General features: G+C 35.7%; 1 protein-coding gene across 1 annotated transcript; it reads left to right on the top strand.

Annotated features, from left to right (window-relative positions):
* Positions 1 to 1,001: 1,001 nt before the first annotated feature.
* LOC111807067 (transcription factor IBH1) lies at positions 1,002 to 1,445 on the top strand. The gene has a single exon (XM_023692637.2). It carries the CDS (start codon positions 1,002 to 1,004, stop codon positions 1,443 to 1,445), a length of 444 nt encoding a protein of 147 aa, XP_023548405.2.
* The last annotated feature ends 15,634 nt before the right edge of the window (positions 1,446 to 17,079 follow it).

The following is a 17,079-nucleotide window of genomic DNA, read 5'->3' as shown; positions in this document are numbered from 1 at the left end:
TCCACGTAAAAGATTTGAATCAAATCATTTGTAACAATTACAAAGTGGATCATATGAACAGTGCTATCACGGAAAAGATACTCAACATGTTCCATATTTTTTAGGTTATTAGTTAAACAGTGATCGAAGATTACATTGGTATGGAGTCGAGATTAAATTAGTAATGGGTAGGGTTAAAAGGGCATAATTAAAGGTAAGAGAGAGAGAGAGAGAGAGAGAGAGAGAGAGAAAAGAAAGCATTATGATTGGAATAAGCAAAGTAAATGAAAGATTAGAAAAGAAAAGGGTTATGTTTTGGGGATGAGAGAGAAGTGGGTAAACTGAAACTCATCCCATGTGCTCTCATGTGGTGGTTGGGCCTTTGGGAGGCCCCACTTTCCACTTCTCCTAATAACCCTATTTTCCCTAAGCTTTTCTTCCTCTTTCCTTCATTCTAATTAATTAATTAACATATATTAAAACTCTTCCTTCTCTCTCCTCTTCTCTCTCTCTCTCTCTCTCTCTCTCTCTCTCTCTCTCTCTCTCTCTCCCCTCCATGGTTGCGTGTTCCCCACGCTCCACAATTTGATTCCAAAACCCCCAAATTCCCCCATAGCCATCCATTTTCAATCCCCTATTTGCTTCTTCTTCTTCCTCTTTCTCTCTCTTCAATTATTCCCTGTCTAGAGAGAGAAAAAGAACACAAAATTCTGTGTTTTTAAGGTTTCTTCTGTGTTTTTAAGGTTTCTTCTGTGTTTTTGTGTCATCAATCAGCTCACCCTCTCATCAAGTTCTTGCCTTTTGTCCTTCCAAGCAACACCCTCTCTCTCTCTCTCTCTCTCTCTCTCTCTCTCTCTCAATTTCATAAAAAATAAAAATAAAATCTTCATTCTCTCTCTCTCTTAACAAAGATCTGTTGTGTCAGAGTTAGTTAGTTGTACTAGGAATTCAACATCATTCTCTCCCTCTCTCTCTCCCAAAATTATATATCATTCTTCTTCTTTTTCTCCTTCCTTCCCTTCATGGCTTCTAAATCGGGTCGAACCTCGATCCGATCTACCTCCACTGCTCTCCGATTGGCTCGAACCTTCCTCCGATCCTTCGCCAACATCAAATCCCAAGAACCCGCCATCCTTCCCTCGCCTCCGGAGCTCAGACGTCGGAGTCGACGCATAAAAATGGTGGCATATTCCTCCATGGCTCGTGCGGCCGGGCCACGGTGTGCTTGGGCTGGAGCCCTCCTTTTCAAGCTTCGGATGCGAGCTAGACACCAGACTCTAATAACACGGCGCCGCTACCACCACCACTCGGACGACCGGGTGGGGAAGCTCCGGCGGCTGGTGCCCGGTGGGGAGAGGATGGATGTGTGCAGCTTGTTGGAGGAAACTGGGGAGTATATCCAATGCCTGAGGACGCAGGTTAAGGTGATGAAAGCCATATGTGATCATCAGTTTTCAACCAATTGAGGAAACTGCCCCTCATGTTCTTCCAATCCCATTAACAGAAACCATAAAAGTATACACAACAAGAGAGAGAGAGAGACATTTGATATCATAATATCATCGGTTTCATACCCATAATTTATTTTTTCTTCTTTCTTGCTTTCCATGCATATAAAATACCAAGTTATAAACATATATATATATATATATATATATATATATATAATGTTTTCTTTTCCTTTGATGTATATGTATACATATATAAAGAACCAATGTTTGTTGAATTAATTGTTGTTTGAAGAAAGAAATTGAAGATAGGATTGAAGCTTAGATCCCCATCTTATATATCCATTCCGATCTTATTGTAGCTTTCTTCATCTTTGAAATTAGAACAATTGTGTGTTGGATGATCAATTTTTTTAAATGGGAACGTTTCTTTTTCCTTAATCTTTAAGGAAGAAAAAAAACGGGTCCATCGTTAAATTAATCTTTCTGTATGTTTCATATCTTCGATTAGATTACAAATACATTAGAATTTTGAATGAATATTGATACTTAGAACTGATGAGTGTTCGAATCTTGATTTTTGTTTCAGGTCGATGCCATGTTTTAGAACACAATTTTCGTCCAAACCCTAATGATATTGTTCATCTATATATACCTTTAGGGTTTTTTTAATTTTCTCAAATTAAACCATTAAAAGTAGTTTTTACAAATTTAAACAAACACTAAGGGCTTTTAATTTTTCTTAAACACTTTAAAATCATTCAAACATAGGGATTTAGTTCGTTCATTTGATAATGACAATTTTTTATTTTTAAAAAAGTATCATTTAAATTCTTTGTAAAATGATTTAAAAAATATTTTTAAAAAATAGACAACAAAATAAAATATTATATAAAAACACAATAATCTTAATCAACTGTTTATTAACGTTAATCTATCAAAGTCTGTCTCTCTCATTAAAGGAGCATGACTTTAATTTTTAATTAATAGTGATTTAATATGCATTAAGTAGAAGTTTAATTTAGATTTACCAAAAGTTAGATTTCTCATTGCGTTAATGTTAATTGTTTATGTATAGATGTGAAAAAAAAAAAAAAAGTATGACGAACCAATCTGACTCGAATCGATTCATAGGTTTGATTCGAAGCTTTAGTTATAAATTGAATACATTAGAAAGAAATAAAATACGTATATGTATATATAGTTTGACCAGATATAACCATTTACCATATATATATAACTATCTACCGTATATAGTTTTATCATATATTTGTTTATTATGCGTATAACTATTGAGTTAGCTATAAATAAACAGTAAGCTTCATAATCTAATAATTCTCACACTTGGAGACGGATCCAGTCAACCAAGAATTTCATTCTGACCATCAACATCTTCATTACACCATACCAATTTAAGGCTTTGCATACCTCAATTGTCTCCAAACACATATCATCTTCTTCCACTCACCTGTGAGTGAAATGGTATCGTCTTCTGATGTGTTTTGTTTTTGAATGATAGACTGGGGTTTTCACCAACTGTATAACACTCTGACTATCTGTATAAAGAATCTTCATGCGCTACTTCTTGACTACTTCTTCTAGATAGTATGTTATCCATATCATCTTCTTTCCAGCATCAGCTATTGCCACGTATTCAGTCTAATTAGGAGCAACACAATTCTAAAGCCTAGATGTCTAACTCATCTCATCATACATGACTTGCTCCCACTTGGTTGTATCATCTAACTATAGGGCATCAACAAAGGGCTCTGGTTTCATTTCATCAGTCAGCAACAGATAGTGTAATAAAGGTACATACCTATCTGGTACTTTGATAGTTTTGGATGATCTTCTCAACGCCGGCTTAGGAGTCACTTGCTCCACCTTTGGTTCCTCAACAATAGTCTCAGAAGTTTTTTGAGTATCTGCTATAGGTAAGGTGAATTTTTCCACAACCCCCACTTGCTTTGTTGTCCCGGAACCTTTCTTCTCTTTATCTTTGTATAAGACATTTTCATCAAAAGTCATAATATAATGTCTCAAAATTCTTTTGTTCTTGACATTCCAAAACTTGTACCCGAACATGTCAGAACCATAGCCTATGAAATAGCACTTCACAGCCTTAGCGCTAATCTTGTCACTCTTCTTTGGATCAACATGAACATACGCAGTACAACAGAAAGTTCTCAAGGGATAGTACTTAAGTTCTTTTCCTGTCAGTATCTCTTCTCACGACTGGAACCCCAAGGGTACTGACGACCCTCTATTGATCAAGTAGGTTGTTGTATTTAAAGCATCGGCCCATATATCTTTGGCAATCCAGAATGAATCTTCATACTCCTTGCCCGCTCATTCAATGTTCTGTTCATCCTTTCAACAACATTATTTTCTTGCTTTACCGGAACTGACTTCGTTAATCTAATTCCCTGAGCTGCACAAAATATTTTGAATTCTGACTTGTTGTACTCTCTCCTGTTGTCAGACCTCAGACATTTGATCTTCAAATCGGTCTGATTTTCAACTTCAGCTTTTCACTTCTTGAAGGTGGCGAACACATCTGACTTGTGTTTCAGGAAATAGATCCACACCTTCCTGCTGAAAGCATTGATAAAGGTGACGTAAAACTTTGATCTACCAAGTGATGGAATTGGAGATGGTCCCCAAACGCCTGTATGAACCATTTTCAACTGCAGTTTCTCCAGTTCTCTAGCAGCTTTTGTAAATCTAACTCGTTTCTATTTGCCCACAACGAAGTTCTCACAAAGACCCATATCAACAAATTTTAGATCTTCTAAAACTTCTTTTGCAGCTAACATCTTCATTTCTTTCACGCTCATATGTCCAAGTCTATTGTGCCATACACTTGAATTTGAAGCACTCATAGCAACAACAACCATGTTTATACACACTGCAGTGGTGTATGAGGTTTCAAATTTTGTGCCACATGCTACCACCATAGCAGCACCCTTCACAATCTTCTATGAACTCTTCCCAAACACTGCTGCATAACATGTGCTATCCAACTGACCAATAGAGATCAGGTTCTTCTTGAGACTAGGAATATATCTAACATCATTCAATGACCACTGATTTTCTACGGGAGTTTTTAGGCAGACATCTCCCTTTCTTTTAATCTCCAAGGTTTTGTTGTCGGCAAGATACGCCTTCTCGATATTCTTGATTTGAAATTCAGAAACAACTTCTTATTTGGAGACGAATGAAAATATGCACCTGAATCCAAAATCTAGAATTCAATCAGACTGTCCACGGTGAGGATTAGAGCATCCCAGTGTCTTCTGTTGAATTTATAGAATCATTATCATCCTCCGATTTGTGATCTACTTCCTCTTTGGTCTTGTACAATTTGTCCAAAAGTGACCATTTTTTCCACAATTTCAACACATTATGTTTGGTATGTTGGGAAAATTTGCATGGTTCTTTGATTTTGATCGACTTTATTTGGGCCCTTCAATTTACTTCTTCCCCTTTGGTTAACACTGAGAGCATTACCAGACTTATCCTCAATTTCTCATTTGCGAATACTTTCGCTGAGAACTACATCTCGAATTTCATCAAACTTTAGTTTCTCAAACCATCGGGAATTGCTGATCGTGACAACAACAATATCACACGATTCGGGTAAAGATGACATCAAAATCAATGCTTTAATTTCATCTTCGAAATTAATTTCCACCAAACTCAATTGACTTATAATCATATTGAATTCATTTATATGATCTGCAACATATCTACCTTCAAATATTTGTAGATTGAACAATCTCCGTATCAAAGACACCTTATTCATAACCGACTATTCTTTTGTACATATTCGACATCGCCTTTAATAGGTCTGATGTTGTCTTCTCCTTAATGATGTTGAACGCCACATTTTTGGACAACGTCAATCGGATCAATACTAAGGCCTGCCGCCTTGAGCTTCCACTACTACATGGTGTCATGGTATCCGATTTCACCCCCAACGGGGTTCATGAAGATCTTTCAGGTATAGACATTCTTCAATTTGCATCTTCCAAAAACCGAAATCGAAACTATCAAACTTCTCAATTTCAATCTTTGAGCTCTTCATCTTCACAGATCGTGGTAACTCTTGCCTAGCTCTTATACTAGTTGTTAGGATCGCATAATAACACACACTCAATCTAGATGAACACAAAGAATAGGATAGAGAAAATGTAATGAGGAATATTGGTCAAAAGTTTATATTGATGATTTCAGGTATGTATAGTAACAACGAATATAGAAAATGCATAAATTACATTTTCAAAGTACGCAATGGTATATATGGTTTAGCTTACAATATATAGTTTTACCATATATATCATTTTACTATACATAGTACTTATATATGACTATTTATATAACGACCCTAGATTTCAACTAACCTAAAGTCGCTACCATCATTATAACATACTCTCTTATGCAGAAATAAACATTTAAAATTTTATCATAAAACATTGTCATGGACTTACGAGTTCAAAAACATCTTTAAAACAGCATAACACAATACTAAATCAAATAAATAAATAATAAAAGTAAAAACACCCTATCCTAACCTAAAGTCTAAGAAATAAACTACTACTATTTTATGCATGTGTCATGGTCTTCACGCGATCCACAACTGTCGAATTTTTTTTAGTTCGAGTAAGTCTTGAATGAACCCCTCGAAAGCTTGATGCAAATAAACGAGTTTTTGTTCTACGTCTCCAGGCTATATATCGTCGTCTTCTTTCAGTTAGTCCTTTCTCCTTTCCTAGTCTATTAATAACAAAACGTATTTCTCCTAGTCTATAGTTACTTCTTAAACGGTGAGGTACTCTCTATACACCTAAGCTCCTTCTTTTATTTCATCAATGTTATTGTTAACTTGTACAATTCACCCTCTTTGGCTCTACTCATGAATTAGCTAGTAATCGGTCTTTCACAACAATCTATAGCTCTACTCATGAATTAGCTAGTAATCGGCCTTTCACAACGAGATTTACCTATAGAGTTGGGTAGCTGACCCTCTTAGTCCGTTCGAATGGGGAATTCTTTCTCATCTAAAATTGCATCCCGGATTTGAACTTGGATTTCCGATATAAGAAATTGTGAATGTGCTGCTTTCTCTACCTCCCGGATTTGAACTTGAATTTCAAATATAAGAAATTGGAATGTGGTGTGGAAAATCCGCGAGGATTGAACCAATGTGCTATAATTGTTTCAAAATTATTAATTAATTCATCTCCGCCAAGATTTTAGCCAAGATTTCAAATATAAGAAATTGTGAATGAGCTATTTTAAAATTTTAATAGAAATTATTGGTTAAATGTTTTATACTTTCCTAATCCAAATTTGGAAAAAAATTTAAAGTTTATTAATCTGCCCGCAGGATTTCATGTGGTACCGCGTGGAATTTTGATAGAAATTACTAGTTAGTCATTTTATGCTCTCCTAACTTAAATCAAGATTCGCATTTTAAATATAAGAAATTGCTATAATATCTTAAATCTTTGTACTAAACCAACCATATAAATTTTATAGTAGTCTATAATTAATTGAAAATTTGTAACTTTCATGACTATCAATACCATATTGGTTACGTAAACGTAACTTGTAATCTTAAAGAGAATTTTCTATGACTTAAAAAATACAATAAAATCTCCTTAAACCCAAACAACATGTATGGATCTTGTCATCCACTGTGAAATCTTTGTAGCATGATTAATACACCTTATTTTGTATTATTCTCCCTTCTTCACGAGGATTTGTCATTGAGTCCAATTGATCCCCTTGTAATGCAAACTTAAAATCATTTGCATTCCATGATCATAATCTTCTCGAGGTCTTTACTTTTATCTTTAGGTCATGCATGGATGTAAAAGTGTAACACTCGAGTACGGATGAGAAATTAAAAATTCGAATTTTCTTTTAAAGTCAAATTTTTAGAATTTTATTGAGGATTTTAGACACAAAATTTTAAGATGAGTTAGAAGAGAAAAATGATTAGAAAAATTTGAGGAGTACAAAAAAGATATAAAAGAAAATAGTGAAAAATTGGTCAAAGTCAACTCCGAGGGATAAATGGGTCATTTTGACCCTCCATTCCTAATTAGGGGTCTAAATTAGCCCTAATTAGATAGGTAAGAATTAAGAAAAAGAAAGAAAAGAAAAGGATGAAGAAAAGAAGATGAAAGTTGAGGGATTCTTGAGAGAGTGTTAGAGAGAAAATTGAAATCCCCTCCCAACAACCATTTGGAGTCGGAAATTTGCTAGAGCTTCGAGAAACATTTTGGGCTTTTGAATCACTAAATTCCGTTAAAAATCGAGGAAGAACAAAAGGTATGATTTTTGGGTTCTTGATTTCGATTTTCCTTCAAATTCTAGAGTTTTTTTTTTTTTTTTGAATTAAATTTTGAATGTTTAGTATGGTGATATTGGAGGAATTTTGCACAAGTTTTATGAAGAAATTCGGAATTGATTCAGACTCGAAAGTGGCATTTCAATGAACGTCAAGAAGCTGACATTTTTTTTGTGAGTTTTTTGTTTTTTATGATCTTTAGACTCGATTATTCGTTTTTATAATTAACTAAAAATTATTAGAAAAATACCGTAGTAAAAATGTGTTAAATGTCTATAATTTTTGTGAAAAGTTGTGTTAATTTGAGTTGTAGCAGAGAGTGTTATGAAAATTCAAAGGAAATAGAAAAGAACCAAAAACTAGTTTGGAAATATGGAAATTTTGACGAGGAGTTGAATGAGTAAATGACAACACGTGAGAGAGACATTTCAGAAATTTTGGAGCTCCTAACATGCAGAAAAACTAGCTTAATAAGACACACGTTACCCAAGAAAGTAACTACACATACTCTTGACAAATAATATTTGTAGGGATTGTTAGGATGTGGTAACATGAGAGTATTCCTTACATGAGAGTATTCCTTACTTTAGGTGGATAGAAAATGCTTATTAAGATCGTCAGCATGGCATTTTTGGATGAGTATGTACTGTAGGTATGTTATGGTAAAATTATTGTTATGCCATTAGGTTGAGATTTCCAAGAAATACGCTATTTTATGTATTATGCTAGCTAGAAAGAGAATATGCATGACTAAAATACGAGTTGGACAATATGGATAAGTATGTTATCCATGATGTAAGAAATTACCAAAATGCCCCTATGATGAGATTTGTGATGAATTATTTTATATGCTTTCCTTTATGTTAGAAAGAAGGATGAAGTATTGAGATTTTTACTCTGGGTGATTGATGGATGTTATCTCCTCATTAAGCTTGTTTGCTTGTATGTGTGCATGATATAGTATATGTTAGTTCCAGGTGCTTGAGTGTGTGTTCTCCCTATAAAGTGTGTTAATCTACACAGAGCTAGAGTGTTAGAGTCAGGTTGGCTAGACGATGACCTAGGTCAGGAGGCCTCCAGTAGATTGAGCACCTTAGGATCATGAGAGATGGTTAGAGGGTTTAGACCCTTGGTGCTCACAAACTAAAAAAGACTTGAGGAGTCAGAATAGAGCAACCCGAAGCAAGAAGTCTGTGTTAAGTGAGAAGGCAACCCTAATTCTCAACCCAACAATCCAAGCTTTTATTGAAGTAAGAACCCTTGAATAAAAAAAAATTAACACCTTATTTGAAGTTCGTATCAACCAAGAGATAACTAAAATTAGATTACCTCCTACGATAAAAAAATCTAGAAACAAGAATTGAAACCTTGTTTTAAATTGAGTCAATCCACAATCAAACTTAATCAAAACTTGATTAAATGGCTCAGATTCAATCTATCACAAGAATTGCACGAAACTTAGAAATGACAAAAATGATGCACAAATTTTCAAGGGTGAAAGTCTTAATTTGAGAGATAAATTTTATTTATCAAAATCCATCTTTTACATAATAATTTGTGGGTATGTATGTTAGATAAAACCTTTGTTTTTCCTTATTTAGATTACGTTTACATTTAATTCTCCGTTTGACCATTTGACAAACACGTCTAATGGATTAGCGAATTCTTAGACGACAATTTTGTAGGGAGTGGCACAGATTCAGTTGGCCACTCTCCACCCATTTTTAGGATAGGTTATATTTAAATAGGAAATCTGTTCATAAATTTAATAACCTGATTTTGAAGAGCAGTCAAACTTCAGTCTCTCTGTTATTTTACGCATTTTATTTTTCTTCCAACAACCTACTGTCGACAATTTCCTCTCACCGAAAATAAAGGATTTCACTGGCGATTATCGAAATCCAACAAGTGGTATCAGAGCCAAGTTGAAGCCATCGGTGTATATCATTGCGGAGGAGCCATCCTATCAACAATCAAGTTGAATAGCTCAAGTGGTTAGAGTGTCGATCTAACAATACACAGGTCTCAGGTTCGAGTAAAAGAAAATGCAAAGTGCGAAAATAAGCACATCGTGGGGTCCTTCATCCCGAGCAGGCTCGCTCACTCCTCCATGCCGCCGCCAAGTGCCGGCATCTCCATCACCACCACGAAGAGGCCGACGTCGTGATGACTGGCGTCGAGGTGTCGCGTTGAGCGAGTGAGAGTGATCAGGGAGACAACGACTGTCGTCGTTCAGTATCCGATATTTGACAAGGTCCAACTATAACGAGTGGACCTTGTTGATGCCTGTCAACCTACAGGCGCAAGGGTTATGGCACGCTATCGAGCCAGAGGAAGGAGAAACGATTGAGTATCGGGAGGATCGACTGGCGTTCGCCGCCATATTACGATCTGTGCCCCCAGAGATTCTGGCATCTCTCTCCACCAAGTGCACCGCGCAATCGGCCTGGGAGGGAATTAAATCCCGTCGGGTCGGCGGTGTACAGCGAGTGCGGGAATCCAACATCGAGCAGTTGCGGAAGGAGCTCTTGGAGATCCGCTTTAAGGACGGCGAATCTGTCGATGATTTTTCAATGCGAATCACGGGGCTCGCCAACAGCATCACCACACTCGGTGGCAGCATCAGCGAGACAGAAATCGTGAAGAAGATGCTGCAGGTCGTCCCCGATCACCTCGAGCAAGTTGCAATTTCAATCGAGACAGAAATCGTGAAGAAGATGCTGCAGGTCGTCCCCGATCACCTCGAGCAAGTTGCAATTTCAATCGAGACATTGCTTGACGTGAATGACCTAACGGTGGAAGAGGTGACCGGAAGACTGCGTAACGTCGAGCAGCGGAAGAAAAATACCATTTCAGCTGTCGACAAGGAGGGTCGTCTACTCCTCACTGAGGCGGGTCGGCGGTAAGAAGTCGTGAAAATCTCACCGGCGCATGCACGGGAAAGAGGCGGATCAAAAGAAGGAGTCGATTGATGACGGGCCAATCCAGTGCTCGTACTGTGGGAAGAGAGGTCACCTGAGCAAGAATTGCTGGAGCAAGCTCAGGAACAAGGAGACGGCCGAAAAGGCCCATGTGGCTCAATTCGAGGAGGATGAGCCGGCCCTTTTCATGGTGACTGCATCAGTCCTACCTGACGTCAAACCCGAGGAAGAGCTCCCCAAATCCACAGAGGTAATCGACGACGGCATAACTGCTCCGGTGAGCGTCGAACCCGAGGAAGAGCTCCAACTGTGCATAACAAATGCACCGGCTGGGGAGCCAATTCGACTGAAGGAGGAGCGAGTGCTCGCTCAAATCGGTGAAAGAGGCGAGCAGCAAGAGCACCGGCGATGGGTCCTCGACATGGGGGCAACAAACCATATGACCGGGGCCAAGTCTGCGTTCTCCGAGCTTGACTCGGGGATTCGCGGGACGGTGAAATTTGGCGACGGCTCCGTCGTCGAGATCGAAGGGCACGACACCATCCTATTCGTCGGCAAGGGAGGCAATCATCACAAGCTGACCGGCGTCTACTTCATCCCGAGACTCAAGGCTAATATTGTGAGCCTGGGTAAACTCGATAAGGCCGGCTGCCACATTTCCATCAAACGCGGGCTACTTAGGATCCGCGATGATCGACGACGGTTGCTCACGCAAGTTCGGTGCACGGCAAACTGCCTTTACATCCTAAAGCTAGAGATAGAGCAACCAGTCAACTTCTCGGCCAGGTACCGGAAGATGGAAGACCTATTAGGAAGAGGTGAACCACCTGGACTGGCAGCGCGCCAACTCGAAGAAGAGGCGGCCGAACAAGACGTGGAGTCTGGAGGACATGCCGCCAGGGACACCGAGCAACCGGTCAACCTCTCGGTCAGGTACCGGAAGATGGAAGACCTATTAGGGAGAGGTGAACCACCTGGACTGGCGGCGCGCCAACTCGAAGAAGAGGCGGCCGAACAAGACGTGGAGTCTGGAGGACATGCCGCCAGGGACACCGAGCCATAGGGCTCAAAACGGAGTTCAAACGAAACGAAATAAGGTAGATATAACACAGGTTTTAGGAGGAGATTGTTAGATAAAACCTTTGTTTTTCCTTATTTAGATTCACACGTTTACATTTAATTCTCTGTTTGACCATTTGACAAACACGTCGAATGGATTAGCGAATTCTTAGACGGCAATTTTCTAGGAAGTGGCACAGATTCAGTTGGCCACTCTCCACCCATTTTTAAGATATGTTATATTTAAATAGGAAATCTGTTCAAAATTTAATAACCTGATTTTGAAGAGCAGTCAAACTTTCAGTCTCTATGTTATTTTACGCATTTTATTTTTCTTCCAACAACCTCCTGTCGACAATTTCCTCTCACCGAAAATAAAGGATTTCCCTGGCGATTATCGAAATCCAACAATGTATAGTCTATCCACGAAACAAAATTTCAATTCTTCAAATGTCCACGGAAGAAGTTAAGTGGTCATAATTTAATCCCACTCTCTCCATTGCTCCACAAAACAACAAAAATCAAACAAATAACTTCCCACCAATTATGAAATTAAAAATAATAAATAAACTTTTCTAACCACTTCGAGTGCAATTTATAGCAACTTCATCCACTATTTGCAAATATTCACTTCTGAAGCTCCAAATAGTTCTTCCTCAATCAAATCAGCTTGTAAAACATGAAATAATGGTTGAACCGAGCGTATCCATTTTTGAAGATGAATAATGACTGTTTGTGAATTTTCTTGTCCTTGGATTGTGTGATAGGTCTAATTGGAACATTTGGAACAACGTGATCTTTTATCATTAAGCCACCTAGTTGCCCTAAAAATCCAATAAAACTTGTCGGCTCCTAGATGACTATGACCAAGACGAAACTTTGAGGTTTAACTCTGTGAGTAGGATGTCCATAACATTTTTAAAAGTTGAATAATTTCTGCCCACTTTTTATTGTCCTTAAAAGGGAGATACTTAAAATGTGCAATAAATTTTCATTTTAGGGAGAAAAACAAATATAATATTGAATGAAGGTTTTTTTTACCCGACAATTTGAATGCTCGATTTCACTTAGATTAATCTTACTAAACTTGGGTTTCATTGAGTATAGTATGATAAGAAACTTTGAAAATTTGAGCCTTCAAACCTATATTAACCATACTGAACTCGATTTCACCTCTATCAATCTAATTCAAATTCATCGTTATGATTCAATAGAGTAAGTTCAACTACTTCCACATTCTAAACCCTCCAGGTTTCTATACTATTTTTCTCCATCTCATATTTACGTAACAAAGTTGGTGCAGTACGCACCACACAATAATGTGCACTTTTCTATCTTGGAAGTCACTATTTTTCTAAATCAACAAATTTACTATTGAAATACGTGTCCGTCAAACATGATTTCTCTTATCAAATTTGTACATAAAAGTTATATATTTAAGAATTAGAGGTTCTTGTACCATAAAAATTAGAATATTTATATAGTTGAAAAGAAAAAGATAAAGTCAATCATTTTACAATCACGTTATGTTATGCTATATATGTCGATAACATAAAATCGATAGATAGACGAAAAGCTTGAGAAGAGAGAACAACCCAATTTCTATTTTGGTTCTTGTGAAGTCTCCATCGGGAGAGAGAAAACGACATACCACGATGTCCAAATGACTTGGTTTCCTTACAATAATCAAACAAGATGGCCTAATTTACATCAATCAAAACAGTGTTTAGTACCGTCTATAAGTATTGAATTGTAATTAATGAAGGGTCTCTTTCTGTCTTTGAAAACCCCAAACTTGTTTCTGTGTTTCTAAAATAGAACATGTTTTGGAAAGGCATAATAATAATAATCCACACGTTGAAAATATGTTGCCAAACCCAAACAGTGTTATAAAAGGAGGAAGGTCGGTCTTGTACGATAGAACTTAAGTATTGTCTTGTCTTGTCCTGTCATGTCTTTTTTATTTTGTCTTCCCATCTCTTCCAAACAGTGTCTGAAACTATTTAATAAAGCTTCCATTTCATTCGTTCATTCATGGAGTGAATTTATTTAATCAATTTGAAGTTTAAATTTGCATGATCGAGAGGTGTTTAAATAAATTAATTCTATTTAAAAATTAAAATTACAAATTTATCTATCACTAATAGAAATGTTTTTTTAACGGAAAAGTAGGTAGGTGATTTTATTGTACTCAAGACACAAATTGTGAAGATCGGATCTCTTTTAAGGAAATTATTCTCTATTAAAATAAAATCTCAATCAAAGGAGGACTATATTTTAGAAAACCCTAACCCTAAAAAATTCGTTTAAAGAGGATATACAAACTCGAATGAGGATAAAGAAGAAGGAGAGAACGAGAACGGAGACCATATCCCTCACCCACCCGACCTTATTTAGGTTATGAAGAGTTTTTCTTTACTCATGCTCCATTCCCCACCAAAATCGTAAACCCTATTGATTCTGATCAAGAAATTACGCTAAATTCAAAGGAAATACATAATATCGAGCTAAAAAGAAGTTAAAATACATGAAAGATAAGTCCGAACGCCTATTAATTTGAGCACGTTTTCAAACTTAAAAAGCTGGTTAATTGAGTGAGATAAAAGCAAGACTTTGGTTCATTCCTCAACAAGTTAGAAAAGTAAAAAGTAAAAAGGTGATTCCTTTTTCTCTTTATAATTAAAAAAAAAAAAAAAAAAAAAAAAAAAAAAGGGTAAGTGTTAGTGGGAAAAGCAAGGTATGGTCACCGACAATGTTAGAACACACTTGATCTTCCCCACTAACATGTTTTATGTTTTATGTTTTATGTTTTATATGATGGGTTGCTTCCACTTAATCACTATATATGAAAAATGAAAAGCAAAAATAAAAAGAGTCAACTTCACACTTAATAACACTAACATTTACATTCATATCAAAATTAATTAGGTATGGACAATGCCAACTTTTAATCACTCAATTCAAGTGTGGGCCCTTCACAAATTTCCTTTCATAGAAAACTTTTTAAAAAATAATTATAAACCGCTTCAACGAAATAATAATAATAATAAAGGAATAATTATTATGATATTTTACATGTGTTAAAAGTATGATATTTTACATGTGTTAAAAGTATGTATGTAGTGACGTCACTAATTTAGGGTAAGAAAATTAGGGGCATAACAGCATGTACCGTGCATAGACTGTGTGCAGAGGAGTACTATACATCTAACCCTATCCAGACTAGAAAACAACATAAGGTCATGCTATGATGTCTTTATAAAAGGATAGGTCCCTTCATGTCACATGTGTTTGCATTTTCCAACCCCAACCGTGAGATTACTTACTGAATATTTCTTAAAATACTCAAGTTATGAGTTTTTTTTTTTTTTTTTGTTTTTTCAAGTAAAGGTAAGGCACCCCTACACAGATGCCGACATCGTGATGACAATCATAGGACCAAAGCTAGGGTAGATGCATTCATGTTGTTTTCTTTCATCGCCCTTGGATTAGATCCTGGCAAATACTTTATTTTTGTGTTTTATTTAAATTCGTGTTATTTATTTTTTACCACATTGTTTAAATGACTTTATAATGAACGTGTAAGACTATGACAACGTTATGAATTATTTTAAATTAATATTTTCGCACATTGTAGGCATGTTATACATGTAGTGGTGACCTTGATTTTAATAGGAAATTAAAGTTGTTATAGTAATATATACTAAGGGATATTTATTGTACAATATGAACTTAAAAAGTTACGAAGAATGTTGTTCAAATTAGTCTAACATAAAGTCAAGTCAAATTATGTCCAATTTGGTTGAACTCCATTTACTATATTTATGTCACATTAAGAAAATCAAGTTTTATTTATGTAATAATAACTTCAAGATATTTGAAGTTTGGTTACACATTCTTGGTAGATGATTTAAATCTATTATTTGTAAACTTGTTTTATTAGTGTATTTAAAATTTTTAAACTTTTTATTTATTTTTTAGGTTACATTTACCTAATGAGTAATTATGACATAAAGTAGAAAGGTTACAACTATTGAAATATCTCGTGGAACATCAAGAGTTTAATTGTGAGACTATATAAATCCGTCATTGTAAAATAGACAAAAAAAAAAAAAAGATAGTAAAAAAACGTTTATGCTTTTCTTTTACTCTGAAGCTAAGTTTCTTTGCAATTCATATCTATCTTGCTCGTTAAGGTACTTTCTCTTCGGGTGGTGCTCATTAAGGTACTTTATCTTCGGTGGTTTAACGCTTTGAGATTCTTGTATATTTTAGATTTAAAGATTTTATTCTTCAATAAAGTGATAAAATAGGGTTTCCAAGAGTTGCAATAATCTAGAATGAAATTAACTTGTTTCGAAAGTTTAGCATATAAGAATTTGTATCTCCATAGTTCTTCGATCCAATTAAATCATTCGCACACAATTGATAGATCCAGAACTTTATGTCAACGAGTTTGATAATATATGTTATGATTAATTTGTACCGAGACTCATTTAGTATTTTCAACTTTGTAACATTCTCATTAGATTTGAATTTTAGTATATAATAATTTATTCATTATACTTCATAATTGATAACAATTTAACATAACTATAAAAGATTTCATCAAAATTTAATGTCCTTTTTTACTATACAACCATAACAATAATTGTTAAAAAAAAATTAAAATAGGAGGTGAATAAGGTGCTAAATTTCAAATTGTTACAAAATTAATAGTATATGAACTACATAACAAAATAAAATTCATGAACTAAATCGGTACTTCCATAAAAGTTGAAGGACTAAATACAATCAAATTTGGAATAGTAGGTATACATTTTTGTTTTTTATAAGAATTATATTTATTATGGATTAATTTCTTTAAAATAATATACTACAATTAATAATATATTTAAAAAAGGATTAACGTTTCTATAGAAAAAAATAAGAAAAACAAAAAGCATAAGAGTTGTTCAACAACGCTACAAATATATATGGCTTCATTATGAGTGACCCAATGCAGGGATACTGAAGTTTTCATGGCTTTACTTTTGGTATTCCCTATAAAAACTCGTATCGATGGAGATAATATCAATTCAACAACAAAGTTACACGCTAGTCCAGAGCTATATGAATCGGATTCCATGGTAGCAATATGACTTTTTAAGTCAGCCGCAAAACCATTCCATAATATCTTATTTTGTTGAGGCATACCCTAAGTTCCAACGCAGGGAGGGGGCGTATAACACATCGTTCAAACCTGAAGTTATTGTAGACATAAGTTTAAGAAAATTTGTTCTTTACCAAGAACATCAGCTGTGGCAGAAATGGC

This window comes from Cucurbita pepo, chromosome 12 (genome assembly GCF_057944985.1).
Source record: "Cucurbita pepo subsp. pepo isolate OVF chromosome 12, ASM5794498v1, whole genome shotgun sequence".
Classification (NCBI taxonomy): domain Eukaryota; kingdom Viridiplantae; phylum Streptophyta; class Magnoliopsida; order Cucurbitales; family Cucurbitaceae; genus Cucurbita; species Cucurbita pepo.
The sequence above is the reverse complement of the archived record's forward strand: the minus strand, read 5'-3'. Positions and strand labels throughout refer to the sequence as shown.